Source organism: Lethenteron reissneri, chromosome 63 (genome assembly GCF_015708825.2).
Source record: "Lethenteron reissneri isolate LAM-NWPU_2019-01 chromosome 63, ASM1570882v1, whole genome shotgun sequence".
In the NCBI taxonomy this organism is placed as follows: Eukaryota; Metazoa; Chordata; class Hyperoartia; order Petromyzontiformes; family Petromyzontidae; genus Lethenteron; species Lethenteron reissneri.
Window position 1 is genome coordinate 6102020 of NC_083841.1, and position 14431 is coordinate 6116450.

The window sequence follows — 14431 nt, forward strand, 5'->3', positions numbered from 1 at the left end:
TTATAGTTTAGTTTAGTTTTTCTCAGCGGCCCGGACAGTAGACATGAGGCCCGCGTCGTCGTTGAGACTAGTGCTAGTCGCCATTTACACAGCGGTGAAGAGTCCGCTCTTTGTTGGGATGTTCAGACACCGCCAGCGTGGGTTGTTAATGCGCACGTTTTAAAAATTCATCTTCTTGGTTCTTTCGGTAAAGTCACGTAGAAGGGAAATAAAACATAATAAAATACAATTCTCACGACGTTTCGGCCACAACGCAAGCAGCCGTCCTCAGGTGAAGAACAGGGCTGTCGGAAAGACAGCGTCTGAATGAACACCACCAAGCTTGGCAGTGTATATTTAAGCTGGGTTAGGGGAGGACACCTTTTTACCCAGCTTAAATATACGTTGCCAAGCTTGGTGGTGTTCATTCAGGCGCTGTCTTTCCAACAGACCTGTTCTTCACCTGAGGACGGCTGCTTGCGTTGTGGCCGAAAGGTCGTGAGAATTGTATTTTATTATGTTGCATTTTTTTTAATTATTTTCTTATTTCCCTTCTACGTGACTTTACCGAAAGAACCAAGAAGATGAATCCCTGCAGTCACGAAAGCTTTAAATCGAAATTTTAAAATTGTCAAAAAAAGTTTTTTCGTTAAGTTTGTCACGTGAACAGGACACGCCAGTTGGTTACGAGTACAGCACACCGGTGGGTTGGAGAGCACGTGACAAACCTTACTGGTTGGCTGTGTCGGGTGGTGGCCGGTTAAATGACGTATTTATATTTACGTGATCTAACCCAAAAAAACCGACATTATGCATGATATTGGTCGCGAAAGCCGACGTGTTGAACGTAATTTTCTTTGCCGGTCCCCGCTTTTAATCGGACGAGGATTCCGTTGGTAAATCTCTCGGAGCGGTGCAAAGCCCATCGCGGTTTCGCGAGCGGCCCACTGAAGCGGATATCGCAGAGCCACCTCTCAAGTCACTCCTCCTCCTGCTTCACGACGTGACCTCTGGTTCACACACAGAGTGGAGGGCGGCACTGCCCCACTCACTCTGACCGTCAAGTGAACGGTCGCGCCGATATTTTTAATTCGCGCGCTGGAAATGAGCCAAATTCAGTTGCGGAGCCAAATTTAATTTTGGCGGGTCCATTGCCTGAAGTCAGTCTTTGGTGATTCGGCTGCGACAATTAACTCACCGCATCGAAAACCCAGTTTTAATCACAACTTTGCCCGTGTGGTTCTGCGGATCTCCGCATGAGTGTGTGGGTCTCTGTGTGTCTCTGTGGGTCTCTGTGGGTCTCCGCATGAGTGTGGGTCTCTGTGGGTCTCCGCATGAGTGCGTGGGTCTCCACGTCAGAGGTCGCAAAACGGGTTTTGATTCTTTACCCGTACCCGTACCCGGCCGCACCAGGGTCGCAAACGGGTACCCGTACCCTACCCGATACCCGGCTACCCGTACCCGGCCGGGTATCGGGTAGGGTACGGGATTGCGACCTCTGGGATGAAGCCATGTTGCAGGCGCGGGTGGGTTGATTCTGGGAACTTGAATTGTGAGAAGAGACAAGACGTTGGGAAATGAGTGACAAACAGTTACTCACCAGTGACTCACGACCTACCCGTACCCGGCCGCACCAGGGTCGCAAACGGGTACCCGTACCCGGCCATGTACGGGTAGCCGGGTATCGGGTAGGGTACGGTATCGGGTACCCGATTGCGACCTCTGCTCCACGTCAGTCTATGTGCCTTCGCGAAAACTACGGCTCTCTGTCCGAGTCAACGGTGGCCGGGTTGAGACCTTCATCAGCTCGCTCCACCTGCGGTTACCCCGTTCTAACCACGGGCAGCCGAAAAACCGTGACTTGAATCCTTGATCGCAGTCAGCGGTGGCAGCGGCTCGGCATTGCCTATCTGATTCTCATATTCACAGTCCCACTTGCAGCATGTGCAACGCGTCCAATCAAATGTCAGGGATTATAAGTTAATGCTTCTTGAGCTTGGTGGTGGTTGCCAGGTGGTGGGAGTTTGAGTTTGATCCAAGGCCGCTGCATGCCGCAGTACACCTCTTAATGGACGTGTACGTGTGTCTTTCCACGACGCTGCACACGCACAGCCCCGTGGTCTATCCACTGCTGGGTGAGGGCCTCTCCACGCCTTCCACAACTGCGGGGGGTGGTTTGACCGTTCTCGGATCGCGCAGGGCATTGTGGGCCGTGTGAAATGAACTCGTGGGCCTTGCATGGCCCGTGGGCGATGTGAAATGAATTAATTGGCCTTATCTGGCCCGATGGCCATGTGAAATGAAGTAGTGGGCCTTATCTGGCCCATGGGCTGTATTAAATTATGAAGTATAGGACTTCATCTGGCCCATAGACCATATTAAATGATGAAGTAGTGAACTTGAACTTGAACGTGCTGCCCCCCCACCCTCCCCCACCACCACCCTCCCTGCCTCCCCTCCAGGGTCGCGCGTGTTCGCTTCCGGGGTGGAGGGGCCGGCGTGTGACCCCGCCCCGCGATGGCGCACCGGCTCTCGGCCCGCGCTGGCCGGGCAGCGGCGTGCTGGGGAGACAGCCAGCGGGGGGCCCGGGGACACGGAGGCCACGGGGGCCACGGGGGCTCCGGCGGCGGCGGTGGCGGCGGTAGCGGCGGCGGTAGCCCCCCGCCGCCAGCGTCGCCCGTTCTGTCCTCCGCGGCGGCCGCTTCCCTGGCCTTGATGGCTGCGGACGACAAAGCGATCGTCTTCGACTTCAAGACGATGGCTGGCGGCCACCTGCAGGTTGGTGGGGAGGGGGGTGGGGGGGGTGACGAGTTTGCGCGGCACGACTGGTTACCACCATCGGTTTGGCGCGTCGTAGGCTCTCGCGACCGATGTTATTCACGGTAAACGGTGATTTTTTTCACGATAAACGGTGATTTTTTTCACGATAAACGGTGATTTTTTTCACGATGAAGGTGAATTTTTTTTACAATCAGAATATTTCTTGTACAGCCCATTGGTCAGATAAGGCCCCACTACGTCATTCCATATGTCCCATGGGCCACAAGAGGCCCACGAGTTCGTTTCACACGGCCCACAATGCCCTGTGCGATCGAGTACGTTCAAGCCACCCCCCCCCCCACCGCGGTCATGGAAGATGTCATAGTGCAGGAATCCGATGAGCTATGAAGTTCCTTTTCACAGATGTCCGGTTCGGGGCACGGGGTAAGAATGTTACAACAAGAAACAATAGGAGTGCACAGTACAAGAAATGTGAACAAATCACCCAAACGCATACAAATGCAACACTGAACCATCCCCATCCGCTTAAGAATAAATACGTCAAGTCACTTAGAAGGGAAATAATAAATAAATTAATATAAAATAAATATAAAAACAATAAAAATTCTCCAGCAAGAAAATTTTCTTGCTGTGGATTTTACCTCTTGATGATGATTGCTTGTGTTGCAGTCGAAACGTCGCGAGAATTTGTATTGTTTAATATTAATATTATTTTATTATTTCCCTTCTACGTGATTTTACCGAAAGAACCAAGAATATGAATCCCTGCAGTCACGAAAGCTTTAAATCAAAATATAAATACGTCGCTAAACCCGCCACAATCCGATACGTGCGCAAAACATGCCGATTGGTTATTTCCGCTCACCGGTCGCGTGTTGGTGAGAGTAAATCCACGACATTAACAATTTGAGGACGACGTTTCGCCAATAATTACAGCTGGCATCAGGCGGCAGCCAGACGCGTGGAGTTCTCAAATAACGACACGTTTATATTTACACGATCTCACCCAACAAAAGCCTCTTGATGGATATTGGTCGCGAAAGCCTCCGTGTGAAACTTTACATCCTCGGTTATCGTCAAGGGGCCCATATAAGTCCCAGTGAAGTTATCATTTATCAGCCATGCTCCATCCACTGCTGGATGAAAGGCTGGCGCACCACGTGGTTCAGTATTTGAGCAAACTGGTGTAGGCCAATCAGTTTTAAAGACGATGCGTCATATCTTCTTGGTTCTTTCGGTAAAGTCACGTAGAAGGGAAATAATAAAATAATACAAATAAAACATAATAACATAAAATTCTCACGACGTTTCGGCCACAACGCAAGCAGCCGTCCTCAGGTAAAGAACAGGTCTGTCGGAAAGACAGCGTCTGAATGTCTTTCCGACAGACCTGTTCTTCACCTGAGGATGGCTGCTTGCGTTGTGGCCGAAACGTCGTGAAAATTATTTTATCATGTTTTATTTTTATTATTTTATTACTTCCCTTCTACGTGACTTTACCGAAAGAACCATGAAGATGAATCCCTGCAGTCACGAAAGAAGCTTTAAATCGAGATGCGTCATATGTTGTCTGAGCATGTTTGTGTTTTGCATGTTCACCACTGGTACCGTGTGTGGTTAATGCAGTCACTTGATGCCTCGCAAAAGCTCTCTTATTCGGTGCTTGAACATCTTTACCCGACCTTCTGTTTTATTCCCAGAAAGGGTAAAACTTATTCTTGTTTTTCACGAGATAGACAAACATGATAGACAAACAACTGCTTCACCACCACCGCCACCACCACCGCACGAGAAATCTAAAAGCAGTGCACAGATTTAAATCGGTGATGCGTAATAAGTTCCGTGTGGTGCGGGTTGGCTTGGGCAGACTCATTATTTTTTTCTTTTTAAGGATGATCGTCGTCCCAATTTTAATTCTGGTTATCGGAATGATTAAACGGATACACGGTGACCATTGCACCCGTGCCTGAACGGACACAGATTCATGGCAAAGTCTCGCCCGCAATCGCTCGCGTGGACGTAGGTTGAACATGTTTTTCACCGTGCGTAGCCATCCGCGAGTATCAGAGGTGCTGGGAGGGTAGAAGGTCAACAAACTAAACACAACAAGGAGCTGGGAAGAAATTATTTTTCAATCTAGGCGATTTAAAAGTCCATAGCTCCAGTGGCTTCCTAACAACGCTATAGTGTATAGTAGTTAATCAAAGAGTCGTGTAGTGTACTGGTAGGAACCCACTGGTTCCACCAGCCCACAGGGGATTATTGTGTCCGTCCGTCGTGCAGGGAGGGGCTGGGTGGGGAGGGAGGGGCTGGGTGGGGAGGGGAGGGTGGGGCTGGGTGGGGAGGGTGGGGCTGGGTGGAGGGTGGGAGGGGTGGGGCTGGGTGGGGAGGGTGGGGAGGGGCTGGGTGGGGAGGGTGGGGCTGGGTGGGGTGTGGGAGGGGTGGGGCTGGGTGGGGAGGGGCTGGTCACCCCGTGGTGCCCTTATAAAACTCAACGTTTAACCTACTCACGCCGGCTTGTGCCCGCCCTCACAGTCGGGCATATTTGCGGAATACACCACGCCGCCGTTGACCCTGCAGGCCATTGACCGAGCAACCCAACGTTCCTACCAGCTCCCTCCGCAGGAATGTGTTATAGTGTAGTGTATAATAGTGTAGCGTATAGGAGTTTGCATGTATATCAGACTTCTTTCGCACCGTACGTAGCCAACCGCCCTGATCGGCGGTGCGGGGGAAGGACAACAAACTAAACACAACAACAACAACAAGCAGTTGTAGAGAAATGAGTTCTCGCTCGAGATCAAGGGTCGGAAAACCTGCGACTCGTGATCCGGCGTGGAACCTGTCAGCGACGTGACTGGTTAAGGGACCGCCACCGTCTCCTGTTCACCACGCGGCATCGCGGCTCCTCTCCTGCTGTTGGCTTTTCCGACACGCTGACGTTGACCACCTTGAAAGTGCCGCTGCTCCGGTGGCCTCCTGACGCACGCCGGGAGGCCAGAGCGGCGTTCCAGACGGCCGCGTGGAGCGGCGCGCCGTCTGCCGGCGTGCGGCGTGGCGTGCCCCCCTTCTCCCCCCCCGGCCGGACTGCAGCAGCAGCTGCAGGAGGAGCGTTTGGAGCGAGTGAGATGAGAGCGGCGACGCGAGTCGCCGATGCGTTTACGCCAGAGGTCGCAACCGGGTACCCGATACCCGTACCCTACCCGATACCCGGCTACCCGTACCCAGCCGGGTACGGGTACCCGTTTGCGACCCTGGTGCGGCCGGGTACGGGTAAGGAATCAAAACCCGTTTGCGACCTCTGGTTTACGCCAAAAAAAGCGCCGCTCTAGAATGCGTAGAACCTGGAAGAAACCGGGGGGAGGGGCGCTGGGGGTGGCAAGAAAGAAGTAACCCGTTGTTTACAGTGACCATTTATTTTAAATTAATCGTGTTGTGCTGTCTGTGCTGTCTGTGCAGGTGCTGCATACGGACACGAACATGAAGGTACACAGCACCGCACACTCAGGGCCCCGTTCTTAATCACTCCTCACGGCTCATGGCTGTGGCTCCCGGCTGTAGCTCACGGCTGTGGCTCACTGCTGTGGCTCACTGCTGTGGCTAACGGCTGTGACTCGTGACTGTGGCTCACGGCTGTGGCTCACGACTGTGGCTCGTGACTGTGGCTCACGGCTGTGACTCACTGCTGTCGCTCACTGCTGTGGCTCGTGACTGTGGCTCACGGCTGTGGCTCACGGCTGTGGCTCACGGCTGTGGCTCACTGCTGTGGCTCACGGCTGTGGCTCACGGCTGTGGCTCACGGCTGTGGCTCACTGCTGTCGCTCACTGCTGTGGCTCGTGACTGTGGCTCACGGCTGTGGCTCACGGCTGTGGCTCACGGCTGTGGCTCACTGCTGTGGCTCACGGCTGTGGCTCACGGCTGTGGCTCACGGCTGTGGCCCACTGCTGTGGCTCACGGCTGTGGCTCACGGCTGTGGCTCACGACTGTGGCCCACTGCTGTGGCTCACGGCTGTGGCTCACGGCTGTGGCTTACGGCTCTTGACTGTGGCCCACTGCTGTGGCTCACGGCTGTGGCTCACGGCTGTGGCTCACGGCTGTGGCTCACGGCTGTGGCTCACGGCTGTGGCTCACGGCTCGTGACTGGCTCACGGCTGTGGCTCACGGCTGTGGCTCACGGCTCGTGACTGGCTCACGGCTGTGGCTCACGGCTGTGGCTCACGGCTCGTGACTGTGGCTCACTGCTGTGGCTCACGGCTCTAACCGCAGCCCATGCTCAAGCCCCTCGTTGGCTCCCAAAGGCGCGTGGGGGCAGGGGGTTGGCCGCCCGCGGCTGCTGCGAGAGCCGTGCTTGCGTGCGCCTCCTTAGCAAGGAACCTCTTCGTGACGTCAGTTACTCGAAGCGAACCGCCACCTTTTCGTCGTGTTCACGTCGCACCTTGCGGCTCTTGAGATGTTGAGGTTTTTTCTGGGCGGAATTCGAACACAAACTAATTGGCTCCTCTTGTTGATTTGGTAGCCGATGCCTTTCTAAAGCGGTGGGGGGGGGGGTGCTCGGGTAGAACGCGTCCCGGCAATGGTGGTGGCCAGCGCTAAGCCACGACGGAGGACGTTCACGGTGCGGAGATGGGAGCGATGAAATCGGCAACGTAGCAGTCGCTCGCTCACTCGCTCACACACCGCTCAGTCGCTCGACTCACTCGCTCACACACTCGCTCAGTCGCTCGCTCACACGCTCGCTCACAGACTGCGCTCACACACTCGCCTCAGTCACTCGCTCGCTCACTCGCTCACACACTCGCTCAGTCGCTCGCTCACTCGCTCACACACTCGCTCGGTCGATCGCTCGCCCGCTCGCTCACACGCTCAGACACTCGCTCAGTCACTCGCTCAGTCGCTCACACACTCGCTCGGTCGCTCGCTCACTCGTTCACACACTTGCTCGGTCGCTTGCTCACACGCTCGCTCAGTCGCTCGCTCACACACTCGCACGCTTACTCAGTCTCTCGCTCACACACTCGACTCACACACTTGCTCGGTCGCTCGCTCACTTGCTCATACACTCGCTCGGTCGCTCGCTCACTTGCTCATACACTCGCTCGGTCGCTCGCTCAGACGCTCGCTCAGTCGCTCGCTCGCCACGCTCGCTCACACGCTCGCTCAGTGGCTCGCTCGCACGCTCGTTCTGATGCACGCCCCCTACACGGGCAGCAGCAGAGACATAACTGGGAGTTGACGAATGCTTTTTCTCGACCGAATTCGAACAAAAAATAAATTGTCTCTTCGTGTTATTTTTGGTTGCCGACCATCTGGCCTCATGGATATCCCGAGCATGGCTGGGATGAGGCTTGGAACCGGCTCGGGTTAAGCCTTTCTTGTTCCGATGACTGTACGTGCACGTCGCTCCAGACTTAGAATGAACGTCACGCGTTTAGAGTACAGTGATCCCTCGTTTATCGCGGTTAATGGGGACCGGAACCCCTCGCGATAGGTGAAAATCCGCGAAGTAGGATTGGCCCCCTAGGAATTTCCGTATATGTGTGTGTGGGTAGCAGAATGTTTAAAATATGTATATTTATACTTTATATATATATATTTTACTTAAATCTATTTAATTATAAAACCTTAATATTATACATTCACTCTCTCTCTCATACGATACGTATTATGGTGTTCTACACTCACCAATGACAGTAGTATCTTGAGACTTGACTCCAGTAATGATGACGACGACGATGACGATGACAATGACGACGACGACAGACCTGTGCAGTTCGATGAATGTGATGATGAATGATGATGATGATGGTGTTACTGCACAGGTATAATGAGGCCTTTAAATCAGTTCGAAAAATCCGCGATGCACTGAGGCCGCGAAACCTGAACCGCGAGGTGGCGAGGGATTACTGTATTTGGAAATGACACATTTCCACGTGATCCGCCGCTTCGTCAAGCTGTCATTTGTGATGGGCAGGTGTGAAAGAGAGCTGCTACATAGCTCAGTCGGCCTTTTACCGGTAAAATAAAACATCTTTTTTATTTTTTTTTATTTTTCGTGTTGTGCCGCTCTTTGTTGTTAGGCACGAGTTCTGACCAGCACCGGATTAAGCTAGTTTGGGGCCTGTAGCATGATGTTATAAAGGGGCCCTCAATTAAAACAAGAAACGTTAATATTAAAACACATTTTTTACTTGCATAGCGAAGTAAATGTATTGTTTAATTTGCTTTACAGCCAGATAATACGACAAATTGCCCAGTCGTTCATAAAAGTTGCAGGGCAGTATAGTACTATAGTAATAGAGCAAGTGCAGCATCACTGAACCGGAATTGATAGCTTGTAAGCATTTAGCGCGGGGCCTTTGAAAGTGCGTGGCCAGTAGCTACTACACATGTAGCTACTACACGTGTAGTAGCTACATAAGTAGTAGCTACTACACATGTAGCTACTACACGTGTAGTAGTAGCTACATGTGTAGCTACTTTAGCTACTGGGATCATCCGGCACTGGTTCTGATGTTTCGCGTGCCTGGGTAGCTCCTTCTGTCGGAGCTTCTTTGAGAATTTCCAGGAGAGGTTTTGTTTATTCGAGAAGGATGGTGTCCTCGTCCTAATTAGATGTTTTCTTGTTTTTTTTGTTTTTTTGCAGAAGGATGATTCGAAGTCGGAACTTGACTTTGCAAACAGTGAGTGCCCAATTCATTTCGTCCTTGTAAACGGCGTTACTTCCCGTTGTAGCATTTCGCTTCCGCTCCGAACGCGTTCCCTGTGCGGCCACCTGATCCACAAATGGTGAATCGAGTGTGGCCGCCACTCTCAAACGACCGACCCACGTTGCAAGCACTCCCCTCTCTTTGCTTCTTGCAAGGAGTAACCGGCGAAATCCACCCTGCGTCTGAACAGACAATTGAGTGGATAACAACATCTAAAATTTCCATTTGAAGCTTTCGTGACTGCAGGGATTCATATTCTTGGTTCTTTCGGTAAAGTCACGTAGAAGGGAAATAATAAAATAATAAAACATAATAATAATAATAAAATGATCATCTTCTTCTTTCGTATGGATTCATAGCAGCAGATTAAATACGTCATTTTAGATGCTTCGGTAAAGTCACGTAGAAGGGAAATAAGAAAATGAAAAATTGTAAAATAAAATAAAATCATCTTTTTCTTTCGTATGGATTCAAAGCAGCAGATTAAATGTAATTTTATTATGTTTCATTGTATTATTTTATTATTTCCCTTCTACGTGACTTGACCGAAACATCTAAAATGACGTATTTAATCTGCTGCTATGATTCCATACGAAAGAAAAAGATGATTGCGCTCCCTGCGTCGGACCCCCCCCCCCCCGCAGATCTTCGTTGCGCAAGATTTTATTCGTATTGCCGGGTGTCGCTCGCTTTGCCACGACAAAAACAGCCAACTTCCCCTTCCCGTGCACGGCTGGATGCATCGCAGCTCACAACTCTGTGTCTGTTCAGATTAGCTGACGACGAAACGCCTCCGGTTGACGCGCGCGCCGCCGGATTGTGGAGTGGTTCCCGTCGCCGCTCGGATGATTTCACGGCATTTAGTTCGTGGCTCGGGGCACGTCACGAAACATCGAACAAAGTCGGCGGCCGCATCGCGCGTCTTCAGATGCGCTTCCGTGGCCGGCCGGGACGCTCTTTCCTTACGATGTTAGGGAGCTGAAGCTTTCGTGACTGCAAGGATTCATACTCTTAGGTTTTTTCGGTAAAGTCACGTAGGTAAAAAATTAACCCGTAAAAACAAAGTTTTTCACTATAAATCCTTTATATGCGTGGCGGCTAGAGTCCTCTCGTCCTCTGGCTTGAGATGGCTGCCACCTATGGGTCAGATGATTGCCTGCCACCATTAAGCAATTGGTAATTAAATATAAAAAAAAAATTCCTAAAAAGTGTAAAGTTATGGAAATTTTTTTTCACGAAAATAAATTGTCACGCACAACGAGTCTGTGTGCAAAATGTCAGCTCGATTGGATCACGGGAAGTGGGTTAAAAAATTACCGAAAAATTTGCACGGTCATAAGCGCGCAAGCAAGCAAGTGAACTTAATATAAAGGATTTAAAAAAATTATAATGAAATGTAATAATAATAAATGAAAATAACTCGATTAAATCACGACGTTTCGGAGGCAACACAAGTCTCCGTCTTCAGGTGGGGGACCGTCACAGCCAAATTTACTGTATCAAGTGAAGAGAAATCCAAGAGACAAGATCTTATATATACTGGTTCAGGGGTGGGGGAGGAGCTTACCTCTCCCCCCACGTGACTGCCACATGTAGATAAGCTCCTCCCCCCTCCCCTGAACCATTATATAAGATCTTGTCTCTGGGATTTCTCTTCACTTGCTACAGTAAATTTGGCTGTGACGGTCCCACCTGAAGACGGAGACTTGTGTTGCCTCCGAAACGTCGTGATTTAATCGAGTTATTTTCATTTGTTATTATTTTATTATTTTTTTTTTTACCTACGTGACTTTACCGAAAAAACCTAAGAGGATGTTAGGAATCGACTAAATCATTAGGCCTCCTTTGCTAGTACCAAAATATAATAATAGAGGGTTTTCCACTTTTTTCTCGCAACAAAACTGAAACCTTTTTTTACGAGGATTCATGTCTGCATTAACCACAATACCTGCAGTCAAATGAAAACAAAAAACCCCTATTATTATATTTTGGTACTGGCAAATGAGGCCTAATGATGTAGATGCTCACCCCGAGCCGTCATTACTTTGATAGTGCATCGTCTTTGAGCTGTGGACGCCTTTTGGCGTTCTCTGGTCGAGCACCAATGGGGTCGAGGCTCAAAAGAAAGCCTTCCCTTGGCGTGGACCAATCAGTTTCAAGGACAATGCATATATTATTAAAGTGTGTTTTTGTTTGCATTTTGTCCGCAAGTATTGTGGTTAATGCACATATGAATCCTTGTAAAAAGGTTTACATTTTATTGCCAGAAAAAAGGGGAAAAACCCCCTATTATGTTAGGAAGAGAATTGAGCGATATACTTTTAAATAATCTCGATTGACGAACTAAAATCTTTAGAACCGCTTGTTGTTGTGTTTAGTTTGGTTGTCCTTTCCCCCGCACCTCCGATTATCAGGGTTGGCCACGTACGGTGCGAAAGAAGTCCAACATCCACACTTACAAGAATCTGCCGCGTCCTCTTCCCCCTTAAACGCTGTCGCTCGATTTCGAGTTTTGAGTTGGATTTGTTGAACCGGGTTGGAACTCGAAAGACCAGATAAGATCTCAACAGAAAGAGAGAGGGGCTGCCTTTAGCGTGATAAGGGTTTAGCAGACAACTATGTCTCTCCTGGGCGGGGTTCTAGCCCCAGGGGTGTGGTGTGTTTTCCTTGCGCTAATTAGGACTACCAAATACCTTCGGTAGACAACCAAACGTAAAGACAAAGATCCTCCGTATAGCCGTAACAGATTGTTGGGGCAAGTGCTTGTCGGCGGGCACCTATGAAGGCTGGCAAGGCAGCCTTTGTCTCCTCAGTGGCGATGTCTACGCACTGCACCAGGTACTGATTTGAGGCTGAGTTGACCTAGGGGAGGCCCAGGACCAGTTCAGATAATCACCAGTGTTCACCAGTGAGCATGGTGTGACACACTCACACCATGCACACTCACTCTCAGACTCGCTGACACACTAATATCATGCACACTCACTCGCTCACTCTCAGACTCACTGACACACTCACATCATGCACACTCACTCACTCACTCTCAGACTCACTGACACACACACATCATGCACACTCACTCACTCTCGGGGCTCACTGACACACTCACATCATGCACACTCACTCACTCGCTCACAGACTCACTGACGCACACACATCATGCACACTCACTCACTCACTCTCAGACTCACTGACACACATCATGCACACTCACTCACTCGCTCACAGACTCACTGACACACTCACATCATGCACACTCACTCACTCTCAGACTCACTGACGCACACACATCATGCACACTCACTCACTCTCAGACTCGCTGACACACTCGCATCATGCACACTCACTCACTCACTCTCAGACTCACTGACACACCCACATCATGCACACTCACTCACTCTCAGACTCACTGACACACTCACATCATGCACACTCACTCTCAGACTCACTGACACACTCACATCATGCACACTCACTCACTCACTCTCAGACTCACTGACACACCCACATCATGCACTCTCACTCACTCACAGACTCACTGACACACTCACATCATGCACACTCACTCTCAGACTCACTGACACACTCACATCATGCACACTCACTCACTCACTCTCAGACTCACTGACACACTCACATCATGCACACTCACTCACTCTCAGACTCACTGACACACACATCATGCACACTCACTCACTCTCAGACTCGCTCACACTCACATCATGCACACTCACTCACTCTCAGACTCACTCACACTCACATCATGCACACTCACTCACTCACTCTCAGACTCACTGACACACTCACATCATGCACACTTACTCACTCACTCTCAGACTCGCTGACACACTCACATCATGCACACTCACTCACTCTCAGACTCACTGACACACTCACATCATGCACACTCACTCACTCACTCTCAGACTCGCTCACACACTCACATCATGCACACTCACTCACTCACTCTCAGACTCACTGACACACTCACATCATGCACACTCACTCGCTCACTCTCAGACTCGCTGACACACTCACATCATGCACACTCACTCGCTCACTCTCAGGCTCACTGACGCACTCACATCATGCACACTCACTCACTCTCAGACTCACTGACACACACATCATGCACACTCACTCACTCTCAGACTCACTCACACTCACATCATGCACACTCACTCACTCACACTCAGACTCACTGACACACTCACATCATGCACACACACTCACTCACTCTCAGACTCACTGACACACTCACATCATGCACACTCACTCTCAGACTCACTGACACACTCACATCATGCACACTCACTCTCAGACTCACTGACACACTCACATCATGCACACTCACTCACTCACTCTCAGACTCGCTGACACACTCACATCATGCACACTCACTCTCAGACTCACTGACACACTCACATCATGCACACACACTCACTCTCAGACTCGCTGACACACTCACATCATGCACACTCACTCTCAGACTCACTGACACACTCACATCATGCACACTCACTCTCAGACTCACTGACACACTCACATCATGCACACACACTCACTCACTCTCAGACTCACTGACACACTCACATCATGCACACTCACTCTCACACTCACTGACACACTCACATCATGCACACTCACTCACTCGCTCTCAGACTCACTGACACACATCATGCACACTCACTCACTCACTCTGACTCGCTGACACACTCACATCATGCACACTCACTCACTCTCAGACTCACTGACACACTCACATCATGCACACTCACTCACTCGCTCTCAGACTCACTGACACACTCACATCATGCACACTCACTCACTCACTCTCAGACTCACTGACACACTCACATCATGCACACTCACTCACTCTCAGACTCACTGACACACACACATCATGCACACTCACTCACTCTCAGACTCACTCACACTCACATCATGCACACTCACTAGCTCA

General features: G+C 50.5%; 1 protein-coding gene across 1 annotated transcript in view; it reads left to right on the forward strand.

Annotated features, from left to right (window-relative positions):
• Positions 1-2444: 2444 nt before the first annotated feature.
• The window catches only part of LOC133358826 (probable helicase with zinc finger domain), a gene marked incomplete at its 3' end in the record, with an annotated part of 48794 nt that continues 36807 nt past the window's right edge, over positions 2445-14431 (forward strand). The window contains exons 1-3 of the mRNA XM_061577273.1: positions 2445-2757; positions 6220-6246; positions 9405-9441. Of these exons, the coding sequence (XP_061433257.1) occupies positions 2497-2757; positions 6220-6246; positions 9405-9441 (325 nt within the window). The remainder of the gene's footprint in view (positions 2758-6219; positions 6247-9404; positions 9442-14431) is intronic.